This window comes from Olea europaea, chromosome 1, assembly GCF_002742605.1.
Source record: "Olea europaea var. sylvestris chromosome 1, O_europaea_v1, whole genome shotgun sequence".
In the NCBI taxonomy this organism is placed as follows: Eukaryota; Viridiplantae; Streptophyta; class Magnoliopsida; order Lamiales; family Oleaceae; genus Olea; species Olea europaea.
Window position 1 is genome coordinate 13,824,888 of NC_036237.1, and position 18,778 is coordinate 13,843,665.

General features: G+C 30.7%; 1 protein-coding gene across 2 annotated transcripts; it reads left to right on the forward strand.

Annotated features, from left to right (window-relative positions):
- The first annotated feature begins 6,993 nt into the window (after positions 1–6,993).
- On the forward strand, positions 6,994–7,999 carry LOC111395039 (sufE-like protein 2, chloroplastic). Of its 2 annotated transcripts, XM_023021069.1 has the most exons (2): positions 6,994–7,090; positions 7,121–7,999. In XM_023021069.1, exons 1-2 carry the CDS (start codon positions 7,033–7,035, stop codon positions 7,696–7,698), a joined length of 636 nt encoding a protein of 211 aa, XP_022876837.1. In that variant the 5' UTR covers positions 6,994–7,032; the 3' UTR covers positions 7,699–7,999. The 2 variants fall into 2 exon arrangements, with proteins under 2 accessions (XP_022876837.1, XP_022876832.1); XM_023021064.1 differs by having other exon boundaries at positions 6,994–7,999.
- The last annotated feature ends 10,779 nt before the right edge of the window (positions 8,000–18,778 follow it).

Here is an 18,778-nt window from a genome sequence, read left to right on the forward strand (position 1 = left end):
AAGGTCTAATAACACAAAACGTCCTTATGTTTGACGCTTCTTGCAGAAACCATTCATACGTTTCAATTTTTTTTTTTTTTTGTGTTTTCATCCTTATTTCCACGTTTAATTGTGAAAAACATCTTTTTTTTTACCAATTTGAAACGTAGAGACGTTTTGCACACTACAGGTCAAACGTAGGGACGTTTTGTGCTATTAGGCATTTTAATGATTATTTGGACTCACTTTCACTTTTTAAAATATTTAGGAGTAATATTGTAATTTATTCTTTATTTTTCTTTTCTTTTTTTTTGGTTTTATTTAAATATGAGGGTAGTTTGATTGTTTTACATTAAAAAATGATGAAAATAACGTTTTCTGCAATGAAACGTTAAAATAAGGACGAAAATGTAAATAAATGAAACGTAGGGACGTTCTCCACAAGAAGTGTTAAACGTATGGACGTTTTGTGCTAAGAAAACTTAATTTTTTAAAAAAAATCTTTAGCCTATTATTTTGTTTCATTTCTCTTAATGTTTGAGTTATTTTTCTTTACTAACAAAACTTAATTTTTATAAAATAAATCTTAACTTAATTTTTAGAAAATACTTTTTAAAGACAACCAAAGATATTATAGAATCAAAGCAACGTGCAATTGGAAGTAAGGGCAATCGTAGATCAGTTGAAGGCATCACAAAGGGGATAAAAAGGAACAAAAGAAAGAAAGACAGGTTAATTAAAAGTCAGTTGAAGATGTCATAAAGAAAAAGATCAAAAGAATGAAAGACAGGTCAATTAAAAGTCAGAGTAGTGCGAAATTACTTAGAAAATTTTTTTTATTCCATATTACCATTTTCAGATATTGTTGGAAAGGATAACTGGCACAAAACGTCTCTACTTTACATGTCTATTGTGGAAAACGTCCATACTTTTTATTTTTGACATTTTTGCCCCTATTTCAACCTTTCTTGGTGTTGAACTTCATTTTCACCAATTTTGGACAATTTTACCCCTCATTCAAATAAAACAAAAAGAATAGAAAGGAAACAACAAATAATTAATTGTAACCACAACCCCTAATTTTTAAAAAATTACAAATCAATCACAAATATATACAAAATTCTCAACATAGGTGCCAACAATCATGAAACCCAATTTCCGGCCACCAAGGCCACCGGATTTTAACACTACCACCATCTCCTCATCAACCCTAACATCTCCACACAAATTCTAGCCCCAAATCCTAGTAAAATTGAGTCAAATGTTGTCCAAAAATCGCCTCTCACGCATGGTATTATTCCAAATTCGACCAAATCCATGGATGCCCATGTTCCATACAACCCACAGGCTGCTCAATCTCACCAAGACGCATCCATACATGTTCCAATTACAACAAACAACCAAAAAAATCGAGATCTATAGCCAATTTTCGAGTTAGCGAACCCGCAGCCAACAAAGCCATTTTTCGAAGACGGTGGTGGGACCCACGATCGCTGACCACCACCACAGGACACTACTTATCATGGCGCATCTACTGAGCAAATGGGTCTTCCCCAATTTGGCGTTGAAATGACTGTTCGTTCATAAAATATTGAACAAGCATAGAAATCGGTTCGATTCCCTTTCAATTGTCATCCTTCCACGACTCCAATCTATGCCCCTGTTTGATCCTCATTAAATTCAATTACATTACATTCCATTTTTTTCTCTTCTATTTTCAACCACACAATCTTCTATAAAATAATATTACACGTAAATCGAAAATTTTTCCTTCTTTTTCAACTACTCATTTTTCTAAAAAATAGTATTACCCCCATTTTCATTTTCAGATAATGGGGGTCAAACGAGAGCTACAAATTTCATCAATCAGCATGCAATTGAAGGTCAAACGACACTGGATATATATTTAATTACTTCAATTCATCAGCCAAATGTAACAATTTTGGATTTGACCTCACGGAATGTGCAGCCGCGCGAAAAGGATAATTCTCCATCAATTCGTGAGTCTAATGTGTCCCAACATATGAATCAACTTGGGAAAACTAAATTCAAGCCCAAAAAACACTGGGTAATCGTTCAATTTTAGAAATTACAACACTCGTTTGCCAAATTTTGGGGTCAAATGGTGTCTTCACACACTTGAAGAAGAATGAACAGAAACTGAATGTCATTTGTAATTTTTTAAAAATTGGGGACTGTGATTGCAATTAATTATTTGTTGTTTCATTTCATTTCTTTTTGTTTTATTTGAATAGAGGATAAAATTATCCAAAATTGGTGAAAATGAAGTTTAGCGCCAAGAAAGATGGAAATAGGGGCAAAAATGTCAAAAAAATGAAAAATATGAACGTTTTCCACAATAGACATGAAAGTTATGGACGTTTTGTGCCAATTACCCTTGTTGGAAATTATGCAAGTTTAGGAAGGGCAAAATCGCTTATTTGCTGCATCCGTTTATGAGAAAAATCAGAGATTAGATCAATTAGTGAAAACGAATCAAAGCTTCATGAATTGTTTATATAAGGTTAAATCATATATATTGACAATCACTGAAAAATAATTGCATTTTCTTCTCTACTGAGAATCTGATGATGAAATAAAAGTTAAAAATCAACAATAGTTTGGCACCAAAAAAATAAAAATAAAAAATAAGTGCAACGATGCTACGAGTCTGGTAATTCATAAAAAAATTTGCTCGTCAAGTTGAATAACAAATCTATCTTAAAACTATCTCCAATACAATAGTGAATTAATTTAAAAATTGTATCATATAAGCGAAATGGAAGGTATTTAAAATATTCACCTCTAATGCAAGCTGATAGAAACTCTTTAAAGATGATGTGTCAGAAAAATAGATATTGAAATACTTTCAATCTATATGATATTGATTTCTAATTAGTAGATACTCAAGGTCAATATTATTTTCAAATGTTGTAGCTCGCAATCTATGAGTCTTTTATATTTTTGAAATAATAACAAAAATACATTTAAATTTACATATAAAACATAAATTTTATCGAGTTAATAACCCTAATAGAACTTTTGAATCTAGTCGGAACTATAAAAATATCTATGTTTTTTGTCATATCTTGAGTCCTTGACAAAGTGCTATCGACTTGCATTGGAATGGAATAAACACATTTTTTTTTTATTTTTTTTTTTGCTTATATGACACAATTTTTTAAAAAAATCCATAGTTGCATACGAGATGCTCTCGTGGGAAATTCAATGATACAATGAGTTGACTTTTCTTTTTATCTTAATTTTTTAATTTCTCTTTTTTACTGATTTAATTTTTTTTTATTTTACTTAAGTAGGGTAAATTAGTCTCTATATCAAAAGTTTGACTTTTTAACACTCAATAAGATGTAAACCATTTTGACTTTTTTAAAACTCAATAAGATGTAAACCATCCAAGAGATCAATTGTGGCATGAAGTGAAAAGTATGGACCATTTACCAAGCAAACCCATAGGTGAGGAGCCCTTTGCACAAATTCTCCAAATGAAAAATGTTCCCGAAGTTTATGACAAATGTGAAGATACCCATGTTTTAAAATTATAGAAACGTCCCATAGAGTTTGTTTTTCATAACGAATTTTCTTAGTCGAAAATAATATTTTAATTTTTAGGTCCTATTTCACCCTTAAGTACAAATATTCTACTTTTTTTTTTGCCCCTCATATCTTAATATTTATTAATTAAATGCGAACATTACTTTTAGCTAATTAATATAATTAAATTTATCTAATAATGTCTGAATAAAATTATATATTTACATGGTAAGAATTCACTCTTACCACTTGAGTTAGACTTCGATTTCAATAGTTATATCATATTAGGTTTAAAATATTCTTGTAATAATACCAAAAATACAATAAAGAATAACATTGAATAAGAATTGAACTTATTTATTTTTTATTTTCCTCTATCAACTTGACTTTTTTATTCAATCTTATTCCTTTCTAAGAACAAATTGATAAGTAAATTTTTACGAACATATTGAATGTTACAATTTATAAATAAAATATAATTTTACTATTTATCACGAGAGAAAATGGAAAAATGCAAAATTTATAGAGACAAAGATGTTTCTTTAATTTTTAAAACAAAATTGGATTTACTATAATTTTGATAAATGGGAAACATGCATTCATTTAAATATAGGATAAAGATTAAACAAGACATTAACTACAAGGTAAATAATAAGTTTATAACCATTACTTCAAAGTCCACATTTCTCTTATAAAAGCTTTCTCATTTAAAGTTGAGTTTTATTCAAAACATTTATGAAGGTACCTTTCGAGAGAATTTTATTGGAGCGATTTTGAGATGACTACTTATGATGAAAAATTGGTTCAATTGTAAGCATGAAAAATGGATTACCGTGAATATTGATTCTTTAAACGTTTTTTTTGTTACAAGTCGAAAGTGCTTGTTAACATATATGGATAATCATTTCGATAATTTTCGAGAGATGATTCAAGATACTTTATGATGATTTTTGCCTTTAAATTGAAGCAACCTATAGCTTGAAAATAAATAAAAGTATTTCTTTCGTCCACTCCAAAGAAATCGCAGCTAAGCTTTTATTCTTTGTCTATTATTTTTAACAATATTATGTCCAACATTCTTCTACTTCCTTGCGAGTCAAAATCTACAAATTTCTTTCCTTGCACGTATTTACACGGAAAAAGAAATTAAGGCCTCATATTTATTTACATAAATAAGTAAAAATATCTTTTATTTAAATGTAATTATGATTTAAGTTGTTAAGATTAGACAAATATGTTCTAAACAAGATCAAGGAAACAAAATTCGTAACAATTGTTGTAAGTAATTTTATTCAATTGAGTGTATCCAACACATCACAGCACTTAAAGTAATATGCCCCCATTTGGTTTAGTTAAAAATTGATAAAAAATTAAGATCAAGAAAATGTCAACAATTTATTTTAACTACACATCTCATAAACCCACAATTTTTATCAATTTTTAGCTAAATTAAACATAGGCTAAAAAATAAATATAAAATTATTCTCTCACCCTACTGTTAAAAGGTAGAGTTTTTCCACTTTTAGAACAAAACAAATCACATGGATCAATTTAGCCCGTTTGACTATGATTTTTCACCACAAAACAATCAATTTTTGATCATTACTTTCCTAAGTCGATTGTCATTTTTGACTTATTCATTATAAGTGGAACTCACTTCTCTTTAACGGTCAAAAAATTGGTTCTCAAATTCATTATCCAACAAGCCCTTAATTTAGTTGATTTTTGTGTCAAATTAAGGTGACTAATTGTTATATTAGTAAGTTACTAATGGTTCAATTTAATGTACTAAATATATCTACGGTAGATAATATGATTATATCACTCGTCTTTAATTTTTAATCCATTTTGTACCGCCTAATGAACCTAGAGCCTGATTGGGAGTGATTTTGATAATTGATTTTTTGACTGTTAGGAGAAAAGTGGAGTCCACCTGTAAAAGAAGAAATCAAATATAACGGCTGTAATAGTAAAATAATGATCAAAAATCAATTTTTTGAGGCCAAAAATCGCTCCCAAACAAGCTGCTAATCTAATTATAATATTGCTGTAGTGTCATGTTCAAACATTGAAAAAACACGTGACGACACATGATTTGATCTTTTAAAAAAAAATCACTCAAATGGAAGCCCCCACACAGTACCTATCAGTTATCACCCCCACCTTGTCAAAAGCCCGTGTTCAAGGAGCATTATTCGACTAATTGATTGTAGTAATAATTTCGCTGTACATTAGTTGAAAATTATGAAACTTTGACTTTATGAACCATACAAATTTATTGTATATCTATATCATATGGACATCCCATTTGAATGTGTGGCGTGTACATCTGCTTACCAACTCTTTCTTTAAGAAAAAGACACTAATTTCTTCAGCCGAAAACTCTATAGCAACTCTATAGAAAGAGAATGATATACGTAGTGTAGAAAATTGTTCACGCCTCAATAACACAATAAATCATATGAATTGATTTATAAAACGAGTATACAATTTTCATCCTCTATTATGTTAAAAAAGGAAAAAGAAAAAAAGAAGAAGAAGTGTTTATCTAAAACTACAAGTTGGTATCCATATATTAAGGCCCCGTTCGATAGGGATTTTTTGCTCCAAAAAATTGATTTTTTGACCGTTATTTTACTATTCAAGCCGTAATTTTTGACTTCTTCTTTCACATGCGGACCCCACTTTTCTTCTAACGATAAAAAAATCAATTCTCAAAATTCCTACCAAACGGCCCTTAAATAAGTTCATGTTTGGTGGGAATCAAAAGCAAATTTTTAGTAGATTTAGATAAAAATTGATAAAATATTTTGTTAAAATTAATTGTTGACTTTGACTTTGATTAAAATTTAGATTTTAATTCCTATCAAACATGGACTGAATATATATTTCTATCGCATCAAGCTTCTTCTAAAAGGTTGAACCCCAACTTTGATGGCCCCCATCGCCCTGTCCCCGGAGCATCATGAGGGAGGTAAATCGAGAAAAGTGCCACAACAGGCTAGAGAACAAGAACTTGACTGTACACTGGTGCCCACAAAGAGTCCAATTTCAAATCTCAGGAATCGAATCCTCACACTGCGACTGTCAACAAGATTGAGACTATCTCACTCATATCCTTTACACCACTGGAACATGCCTTCTTCTAATCACGTGTATCGTGAGGTATTTACTAAAACATCCCATTTGGTTCTCATTCTCTTTCATTTTTTTTCTCTTTCTTATTTTCAACCACAAAATTTTTCATAAAATAATATTACATGTTAATCGAACATTTTTTCTCAACTACACGTTCTTAAAAAAAAACATTATTGCAAACATTTAAACTTGAAAAAAATGGAGGCCAAATGGGGCCTATATTTTCAAATTACAAGTCTTTGATCAATAATAATCATGTTCTAACTCGTACTTAAGATACTTATTTCTTTCTCTATAAATTTCAACCCACTCCCACCCCATTATTCAAACTTACTTTGATCAAACTGTCTTCTCTTGTGAAACATGCACTGTATTACCCTCAAACCATTTTCTCCATCTCCGCCTTCTTTCTTCAGAAAACCAACTAACATCCAAATAAATCCCGCAAAAGATTACGCCCAAAACCCACAAATTTTCACTCCTTGGATAAAATGTATTTCTCACAGATCAGCTAAATCAAGGTCAAGAATTCCGAAACCCAATAATCTATCAGTTTCTTTCTTAACAGCAAATAAACCACCGGATCTGCACACCCTAAACATAGCCGAGAAGGCATATGTTTTAAATTCAGAGTTCAAGTCGTTATCCGAACCCGTCGAAAGAGTCAAAAGATTATTACACTATGCAACTCTCCTGCCTCCATTCGACGAGTCTTTGAGAATTCAAGAAAACCAAATCAAGGGGTGCACAGCGCAGGTCTGGGTGGAGGTGAAGATGGATAATAGTGGGGTGATGAGATTTAGAATTGACAGCGATTCAGAGATTACAAAAGGGTTCAGTTCTTGCCTGATTTGGTTGCTTGATGGTGCAGTTCCTGAGGAGGTTTTGAGTGTGAAAACTGAGGATTTGGTGGAAATGAATGTGGGGTTAAGTAATAGGGCTCCTTCAAGGGTTAACCCTTGGCATAATGTGTTAATTAGCATGCAGAGGAGGACTAAAGATTTACTCACTCCAGAAGTTTCTTCTTGAAACGACAATCGAGTAGCCTTTGTGTGTGTGTGTGTGTGTATATATATATATTTATTACTATTATTATTATTTTCTTTACGGTGAGATTGTATCTCAGGAGAAAGGTCTACATTTTCCCCCTTGTAATATAGGGTACATCCAACGTTGAAAATTCAAATAGATATGAGATGGAAAGCTAACTTTCCTAAATATCAGAGGGAAGTAAGATGTCGACACTATGATGCCAATATTTTAATCTGGCTACTCATTTTTAGATCAACAATGCTACAGGTACAAGGAAATTTTCACTGGAACTTTACGAGATTCCATATGGCACAGACTGATTGGTACATGACAAAAAATAAAAATAAAAAATTGTTTGCAAATTAGGTGCAACACATGTAGGAATTCCGTGAAACAATCCCCATACTTAAAGATTTTCCTTTTTAGATGGATAGACTAACGTCATATCATCAACATGCAAATTGTAAATAATACACGGAAAATTAGGGCTGTAATGAGTAATCAACTTGCAAATATTTTGTTTTGTGTTGGCATGTTTTTTTGTTATGGCACTTGCATAAGTATGATCCTTGTTGACATTAAATATTATGTAGTTCTTTTAAACATGTTTAGTGTCATTTATTATATAAAGATTCTAGGATAATTAGCATAAAACATCTCTACCTTTCAATATTATTATGCAAAACGTTCATAACTTTTATTTTTTGACATTTTTACCTTCTTTTCACATTTCATTGCGAAAAATATCATTTTTTCAATAAAAAATGTAAAATGATAAATATACCTTCCCATTTAAATAAAACAAAAAAAAAAGAAAAATTAAATAACAAATTGCAATTATACTCCCAAACTTTTAAAAAAACTGCAAATGAGTCCAAATAAGTTATTAAAGAGTAATTAGCACAAAACATCCTTACCTCTTAATATTATTATGTAAAATGTTCCTACGTTTTCTTTTGACATTTTCACCCTTATTTTCACATTTCATTGTTGAAATCATAATTTCTATCCATTTTCTTAGTTAAAAATGTAAAATGACAAATATACCCTCATTTTAAATAAAACAAAAATAAAGAATAAAGAATATTTCTTTTTTAATTATTTATTTGAAATTTATTTATACTTTTTTGAAAAATTTGGGAGTATAATTGCAATTTGTTCTTTATTTTTTTAATTTAAAAAGGAGGGTATATTCGTCATTTTATAGCTTTTAATTGAGAAACTTAATGAAAATGATGATTTTTGCAATGTAATATGAAAATAAGGATGAAAATGTCAAAAAAATGAAAGGCATGGACGTTTTGTACAATAATATGAAAAGGTGTGGACTTTTTGCTAATTAACATTTTAACTCATTTGCAGTTTTTTAAAAAGTTTGGGAGTATAATTACAAATTTTTTAATTTTAGTTTAATTTAATTTTAGTTTTACTTAAAATAAGAGTATATATTTGTCATTTTATATTTTTTTTTTATTGAGAAGAGGACATTTTCCGCAATGAAATGTGAAAATAGGAGAGAAAATGTCAAAAAATGAAACGTAGAGACTTTTTCAAAATACCATTGAAAGGTATGAATATTTTGTGCTAATTACCAAGATTCTATTTAGTGAACAATATATATTTTTAAATAATTTTCAATATTATATATTACAATATGGGTAACTACTAGTTACCCTACTTATGGACATAGTTTTAGCCACTACAATTCGAACATATCTCGAAGTTTCTCTCTTTTTGTATGCCATTGTGGAAAAGTCTAGGAAGAAGATAATGCACAATAAAAACTTTAGGTTATTGAAAGTAGGCTTGAACAAAATAATAATAATAATAATAATAATAATAATAATAATAATAATAATAATAATAAACTGACTAAATCAATCAAATCAAATCGAACCGACTTGATTGGTTTGACACATGCAGTATTCTAAAAGGCGTAATGCGTGGCGATGTATTGACCCTAAGCTAAGGGGTAGGCTTGATTAGGCGATGCAAATGCGTAAAAAAACTTTTTGCTTATTTTATGGTTGAATGTGTTATGCATGATAGTTTCTTAGACTTCCAAGAAACTGCACATCTTCTAAGAGTAATAACCTAACGTGGAGTGTATTTACTTTTGTTTGTGCTAGAATCAAGCTAGTATTAATAAATCCTTCTATTATAGTTGAAAATTTAGAATATTGTAAGCCTAAGTTTTAGAATTTTTTTTTAAATAACCAAAAACTTTTCCAATGACCTTCCAATGTGTCTTGCTTGAATTACTAATAAATTACTAGTAAACTTACTTAGTTTACTCACTGCAACCTAATTAGTTTACTAACTGCAATGCTATATCCAATTTTGTGCATTTAACTATATATATAAGAGACTACTTATAGCACTCACATGTTCTAGTTGAGCAATCGCTTTTCCATCAATCTTTATAATTTCAAAATTTGGATCAAGAGGGGTAGTAAATTCTTTTAAGTTCAAATGAATGAACTCATTTATCATATTCTTAATGTAATGTGATTTATTTAAATAATAGACCCCACTAGTTTTCGTAACTTTTATATCCAATATGGTATTCACTTGTCCAAAATCCTTCATATTGAATATAGAAGATAGAAACCTTTTTGTTTCTTTTATTTCGTCCATCTGATCAACATGTCATTGATATACAAGCATATAAATACAATATATTTGTCACATACTTTAAAATATAAAGACTTAATTGCACTATTATATATGAAACCAAAAGAAATAATTGATAAGTCAAAATTTTCATGTCATTTGTTTTGTCTTTATTTTAACCTATATAATGATTTTAGTAACTTGCATACTTTATGTTGATTATCGGGTAAAACAAGCCCTTCTAATTGTTCTATATAAACCTCCTCATCGACATCATCATTTAAGAATGTCGTTTTGACATCCATTTTGATAAGCATGTAAGTCATATATGGATGCTAATGCGAATAATATCTCAATTGATATTATTCTAGCTACCAATGCTTGGGTATAAATATAATCAATTATTTCATGTTGTCGATAACTTTTAACTACTAATCTAACTTTAAAGGTGTTAAAAGAACCGCCTACATTGTATTTTCTCCTAAACATCCATTTATAAAAAATAAATTTAGATCCGGGTAGTAAATTGACAAGTTCTCAAGTATTGTTTAATATAATTGAATTCGTTTTATCTTTAATTGCATCTTTCTAAAAAATACTATCACGAGAAGTCATAGCTTCTTTGTAGGTCTTAGGATTAACTTTCTCTTGTAGAATAATGTTATTGTTATAACAACATTCTTCTCATTTCTCTCTACGAAGTAAAGTGAAATGAGTTGAGAATCTGTTTCATTCGATCTTAATATCTTTTTTTTCTTCTTTCTTTTGTTTTTTCGAGATTCATTATCATCTTTAGGAGAAGTTTCCTCGTGTTCATCTAGAGTTAGGAAACTCTATATGAGTTATCCTTAAGTCATTTTTCGAACATAATAAATTCTCAAAGAACTCCATGTCACTTGATTTAATTATCACATTGGTCTCCAAGTTTAGTAATCTATACTAGATGTTATTACTAGTATATTCAACAAAGCACATTTGATACTTTTTAGACCCAACTTGATCCTTTATGGGCTTGTATTCTTATAATGAGCAAGACACTCAAATACTTTAAAGCAATATTTTGAAAATCGACCTGGTCATCAACCAAAAAAAAGTGAAAATTCAAGGGTCAAAAGGTTTAACCGGGGTCAAATCGGGATCAATCCAGATGCAATAAATACATACAAAAATAATAAAATACTATGAAAGCAATAAATTTTTTTTTTAAATTTCATATTAATAATTCAAGTAAATCTATCTTTGTTGATTAGATTCATTATCCTACAATTAGTCTTCATTTTTCAAAAATTAAAAATCAACAAGTTAAAATAGCTTGCTTTGTTAACTAAAATAGTTTAAACTTATAGAAAATAATATCTAACATTAATATATTAATAATCAAGTGCAATTTAAGTTAAATTTGAAAACTAAATAAATGAAGAAAATGAAGGTGGAAATTACAATTTAGTTAGTTTGGATTCAAAATTAAATTAGTCAATTAGACATATATTTTGAAAATGATTATGATGAGCATTTTAACAATTTTTTGTTATGCCACTATTCCACGTTAAAAATTTATGAAACCATTGGATAGAAGTGTATCTATAAAAGTCACTATTCTACATTTAAAGTTTATAAAACCATTTGAAAGAAATATATCTATAAAAAGAGCACGACATCCAATATTTCTCTACTAGCCTTAACTATGAAATTTTTTTTTGGAAAAATCACAAAAATGTGATCAGATCATTGGTTTACGGTTAAACCGACCGATTCACTGTGTTTTAAGCAGTTTTATCATAATGGGTTAACTGAGCATGATTAGCCCCTTTTTGGTCCAATTTTATTGGTCAAACCGGTTGGGTTAGGCGGGTTTTGATAACATTGCTTTAAACTATTATATGTTTAGTTCTCTTCTATTCCATAATTCAAAAAGAGAAATCTTTGTGAATTTTAAAGAAATTCTATATAAGATTCTATACGTACTTAACAATGGTTTACCCATAAGTTAAATGACAACCCAACATATATTATTATGACATTTATCATTTCAATTAATGTTTTATTTTTTCTTTCATCAACAACATTTTGTTGGAGTATTCTAGGTGCTGAATATTGATATTCTATTTCTTTTGTTCACAAAGTGAATGAAAATCACTAGAGAAATATCACTACATCTATCACTTCTAATTATTTTTATTTTCTTGTTTAAGTGTTTTTCAACTTCACTTTTATAAATTTTAAACAAATGAAAATTTTCATATTGTTGTTTCATCAAATAAATAGACATGTATCTTGAATGGTCTACTATAAAAGTAATACGCATTTTCTCTCCTAGTGAACATACTATTTAATTCACCTATATCCAAATAAAAAGTTGGGAAACATTCACTTTTAAGAGTTTAATTATAGCCTATTTCAAAACTAAGAAAAGAAAGTTTACAATTTCAAAAATCAGATATTATTAAAATTTATTTATGAAATAATTTATTAATTAAGCATATTAAAACACAAATCTATATAATTTGATCATAACTTATCGAATTAATTGGTTACACATTATTCATAAGTCACAAATAAAAGATTCTATAGGTCACAAATTATTTCTCGATCACAAATCGAAGATTTCATAGTTCACAATTCATTGATTGGTTACAAAATTAAAAATATTATTGGCCACAACTCATTTGTCGGTCACAAATCAAAAATTTCATAGATCACAATTCATTGATTGGTCATCAAATCAAAATTTTTATTTGTCACAATTCATTTGACAGTCACAAATTATCAAAATAATTGGTCGCAATTAATTTTACAATCACAACAATAAATTATGAGTCACAATTATATTTTTAGGTCACATTATTTGTTGGACACGAATTAGACAATTGTCACAATCAACCAAATAATTGGTCACAAACATTCCCACGTCCCATCCCATCCAACCCCGACCACCACCTACTATGACCATCGTAATCGCACCAGACTGCAAATCCACCTCCTCAACAACCACCATACACCACATCAAAATAAAATTACCACCAGTATCCACACCACCACCACACACCAAACTCGAAAAACCATCATCTTCGTCGGATCATGAGTGTCTTATGCACCACCACCACCATCAAACCACCACAAACCCATCACCCAAAAAAAGGCACAAGCCATAAATATATCTCCGTCGTTGTGCACAGCGCGCTCCGAAACTATCATCTCCGTCTGGGCTTGTCGTTGTATGCGGTGAGATTTGAGCTCCGCACGTGACGAGATCTGACCTGATTGTGGCTGTGCCCAACGAACTCAAGCGCTGTTCTGCTGCGATGGATTCACCACTCACAGCGACTGATAGCGGCAATGGATTCGAGCGGCTTCAGTTCGGGGGATTCCAGTGGCTTCAATCGAACGCCGAAGCTCTCAGGTTGAGAGGCGAGGCGGCAGAGGTTTGTCTGGTTGAGAGGTGAGATCGTGAGACTATAGAGAGAGAAAGGTAGGTAGGAATAAATTAGGGTTTGAAAATTAGATTAGATAGATTAATTAATTTTTATATTTGTTAATTAATTAATTAATAATAGATCTGATTTTTGAAATAGTCAAGTTAACCTCTGATTTTTGAAATGGGATTATTAAATATCTTAGATTCTGTAATTTCCTCTAAAAAGTTCTATAAATTGTAAAGCCTTTTCACACTACAATAAGATTTCTTTATCATTTTAGATTCTGCACAAGTTTTACGTTTATATACTTTATTCATATTATAAGATATTATATCACATTTTAACAATATTTTCATAATACTAGCACCTATGTGGTCTAGTCTAGCATGTCATAACATAAAAGATTAATCATGTAAGTAAAGTCAACTTTATTTTTATTAATATTGTCAATGGTACATAATTTGACAATTCATTCACAAGAATAGCATTTTTAAATAAACTTCCCATTTCAGAACAGCACAAGTTTCCTAGCCCCACAAACACTTAAAATACTCGACTTTCTCAAAAGATCTCTACTTAACTAAGTTTATATTCATGCCAGGAACATGTAATACATTTGTTAAGGTAACTGCTTTTTCGAAAGTGAAGTTATTAGCAACATTACCTTTTCCAATCGCTTTGGAGCGGCTTTCATTTCTCATTTGTATCTCGTGTTCACCCTTCAACTTGTGATAAGTCTTCAAGAGTGACTTATCATATGATACATGAATTATTGCACATGTATTATGTCACCAATTGGTAACTTTTCCTTAATAGTATTAATTTCACTTACAGTAAGCTACAATGTTATCTTCATCAAAGGAATTTATTTTACCTGCTTTTTGTTTTATTTTCAATGCTGATGATCTTTTGTATGATATTTAAATTCTCCACGCACAAAACAATCCCAATTGGGCTTCTTCTTGGACTTTTTGTAGCCATTGTTAGAAGATTTCCTTTTATTTCAATTGTTGGACAGCTCGATTTTTTCATGACATTTGCTTTTAAGTGCATCTATAAGAGTTTTCACTCTTATTTCTTGCCCTCAATTCTTAATCTAGAGATAATTCTAAATTCGTTCCAAACAATAGTCTTCGAAACTATGAAGGATCTTTTGATATTATTTCTAAGTCCTTGAGACTTTAGCAATGATGTCTCCCACTTGGAAGGATTTCAAAAGTTCTATTTTGACCGTCTTTAATTTGTCGACAAGCACTTGGAGAAGTAGGGGAGTATTCTTAAAAAATTTAAAATCGAAATACCTTGATATTAAGAATTATACCTTTCTCCTCTCTTCTTCATTTGTTTGCCACTGCATTTCAAATCTCTTTACCTATAAAGATATTGCTGTAGAAATCATTAGAATATGACAACAATAATTCAATTCACCCTTTTGAACTTTTTGTCATTCAGTCCTTACGACTTTCGAGTCTCCACCGAGTTTGGATCAAGAATGTAGAAGATTTTCAATGCCGTTAGCAAGAACTTCAATTTATCATGCCATCGAGTGAAGTTCGTTCCATCAAAATGACCCAACCTTATACGGTCTTGATTCATGAGTTTGTTAATAGCCATGGTTGTCTCGATCTCTATAGAAAAATATTGTTTGAGATTGTTCAACAAAATTTAGCAGAATGGGAGGACGGAACTAAAAACAAATCAATAACATTGGAATTAAAAATAAGACTTGAACGCATGATCGTTGTCCTTAAACGATATTTGTTATTCTACAATTATTTTCAGTGCTTAAAGGGATTAAAGGCAAACGATTTGTAGAATCGAACAAGTCCTTAAGAAAAAAAATAATCAAACTCTTTTGTTTTTCTTTCAAGAACTTGAAGAACACTAAAAGTTTAAATATGAAAATGAATTGGAATAAAGACGTTATATATGGCTATTGATTGTGCATTTCATGTGTTTGTAATTGAAAATAATAACCTATTTATAGTTTTCTACTCACAGCTCACGACATAACACCAACCATTCATTAAAAGTTGAATTTTTTCGTGAAAAGCTGCCAAGAATAAAAATTGGAAACCATTCTTAACAGCTTGTTTCCAGGCCATGCGTGCGAATGATTTAAACAGATTAACTTCTGCTTTTGCAGAAATAGCCCATCAAGGGCGAATCTAGGAGTTTGAATCAGCACGGGCGGTCGTTGACTGTCTACCGTCGACCGCAAGAAAATATTAAGAGTTCGTTTGATACCAATTTTTTGCAAAAAAAGAAAAAAAGGAAAAAAAAGGATTTTGTAATAGTGGTTTGATAGAGATGTGTGGCTAAAAAAAATAAATTTGAATTTACGTATAATATTATTTTAATGAAGAATATGTTGTTGAAAAGAAGAGATAAAAAATGTATTTGAAAAAAAGTAGGAATCAAATAAGGTCTAAAGTTTAAATTTTAACAATTATTTTGTTCAAATTGAACATATGTAGTTATGTTATAAGAATGAACGAACTCATCTAATAACATGGTTGCCAAGCTTTGTATATTTTAAAGGAAGAGCACGTATTCAAATCTTTATAGTTGCACTTGCATTACAATAGATAAAACTAACAAATATTATTTTTGTTAACCTTACTGGCAATAATCAATGGGTGCCATAGCGGTGAAGTTTATACTATGTCTAACAAAAGTCACAAGTTCGAATTTTTGTTTGGTCCCCCACTCTCTTGAATTTTGGCAAAAATTGTTGTATTTAAATATTATTCCACAATAGTTTGTTGGTAAAAGAATTCAAACTCAGGACCTCCACTACATACATTCAACGTCTGACCAAGTGAGCCACAAGAGATTCTTGAAAATAAACTGATTACTAGCAATATAACTTAAAACTTTAATCTATTGCCAACAAAAAAAAAGGTTACAGGTGGGTTGGGAGAATCCAGCTAGGGCGGCTGCACTGACTCGACACTACCTAGATCCGCCACTGTAGCCCATCTGCCCATGCACATGCATGGCTACATCGCGCAGTTGTTGCCTAATTCGCCAACTTCTTTTGTTTTGATTTCACATTGGTTTTTTTCCTTTTCCAATGTATAATATCTTCCCAATTTTACCTACAGATATAATTGTTGAACAACAAATATAGCAAGGTCATGGAGAATTGGGGTGGCTTCGGTGGTGGTGGAGCAGGACCAGTGGTGCTGTGGTAGAACTCGAGATTTTTTATGGCTTCCCTCCGATCCTTTCGTTGGCAAATGTTGAAGAAAACCACTAGGAAATCTTCCTCATTAATTGGGAAGAGGATGAGAGATGTGCTTGTGGTTTGTGGAGAGTTGGGGTGGTGATAGGCGGGGGGGTGTGTCCTTTTCTTTATTTCTTTATTAAAATTTTCTTATTTTAGTTTATTTAGTTTTAAATCAAACAATGGTAAAATAGTTATTTAATTCAAAATTTAACATTTTAAACCAAACTGATGTTTCTATCATAAGTGCTAGAAATCAAAGGTTCAAGACTCCACAACTTTCGAAGGTTCGAAAATTCTAGAGCAATTTATCCATTTTAATGAAAAAAAGAAAAGTTGATTATTTATTTATTTTAATTTTTTTGAATTTTAGATATGATCATTTGAATGAAATATTAAAGTATACAAATGCTTTGATTTCAAACTTTATACAAATGAAAATATTCACTTGAAAAAAAATACAATAATACAGCTTATAATTTTATAATTCTACTCTTATTTATTTATTTATTTATTATTATTTTTTTTTGGGCCTTGAGATAGACTACATTAATCGTAATTAGAGATATAATGTATATGAATTAAATATTTCTTGTACAAATTTCAAAAAAATAAGTATATGATTATTTTTCGTGTACATTTTTTTTTTCCAATTCATGGCACAAAATTCAAATTTGAGTGTGTGATGTATCCATCACTTTCAAATGTTCTAGCACTTAGCGAGGGCCACGATTGTCTATGCTGCATCCATTGGAATTTAGAGGCGAGCCCGTCCGTGCTCAGTTATAGATAGGGATAGCAATTGGGCTAGTTGACTTGAGCCACTCATAGCTCAGCTCAGAAAAAGTTCGAGCTGACTTGGCTCGAGGCTCGGAGGCACTGAGCCTCATTTTTAAGAGTTGGCTCGAGTTGGCCCTATTAAAGAAAAAGAAAAAAGGAAAAAGAGAGGAAAAATCTGTTGCCCGTTGGTAGCAACTTGGCAGCAGATTAGCTGCCTTGTAAAAAAAAAATATATCTAGAAATCGAGATCGGTCCGGTCGGGTCGAGCCATAATTTCCCGGCTCGGGCCAAAAAAAGCTCGAGAAATTCTAACTCGCGAGCCAACTCAGCTCAGCTCGTTGACATCCCTAATTACAGATGCATTTGAAACTGTGAAGGAAATAAAATTCAATAGTGCCATAGACCATATCAATTACCCCACCCGTCCCATTTATATTGGCCGACTTTGTTATTTTCTTGTCCTAATTATATAATTCTGTTTATCTATTGATAATGTTTTGTTTTGTTTGTTTACCAACATACCTTTATTTAATTTACTTAATTATAACCAATTTTCCTCCTTAATCTTGAAATTGTACAAATGTAAATAAGAGTAAATCAGGATTGTTTTTGCAAAAATTACTCTTCAATAACATTAAATATGATTTCTTAACTCGTATGAAAAACAAAATCAGTCTATATAAATGAAACAAAGAGAGTACCATACAACATTTCATCACTTCTCACATTTTCAAAAAACACAGAAGCCAAACCCAACCTTCTATGTTCTACCTCCCGGCTCCCATTGCTCCTGTAGCAGCACCCTGACTCACGCCGTCACGGGCGGCAAGCCAGCACCGCCCAGTTTCACACTTGCTCTTCGGTAGACAGCAACTGCAAGTGTTCCTTTACTTCAGTAGTTCGATTACTTTTTTAGTTCTGTTGATACCTTCCTACTGGTTTATGCTTATTATATAAATGTTATGATACAGTAAATTCGCAACTCACAAGTATTGATTAGGATTAGGAAGCTGCCCTTCCAAAATCCAGAGGCTTGTTC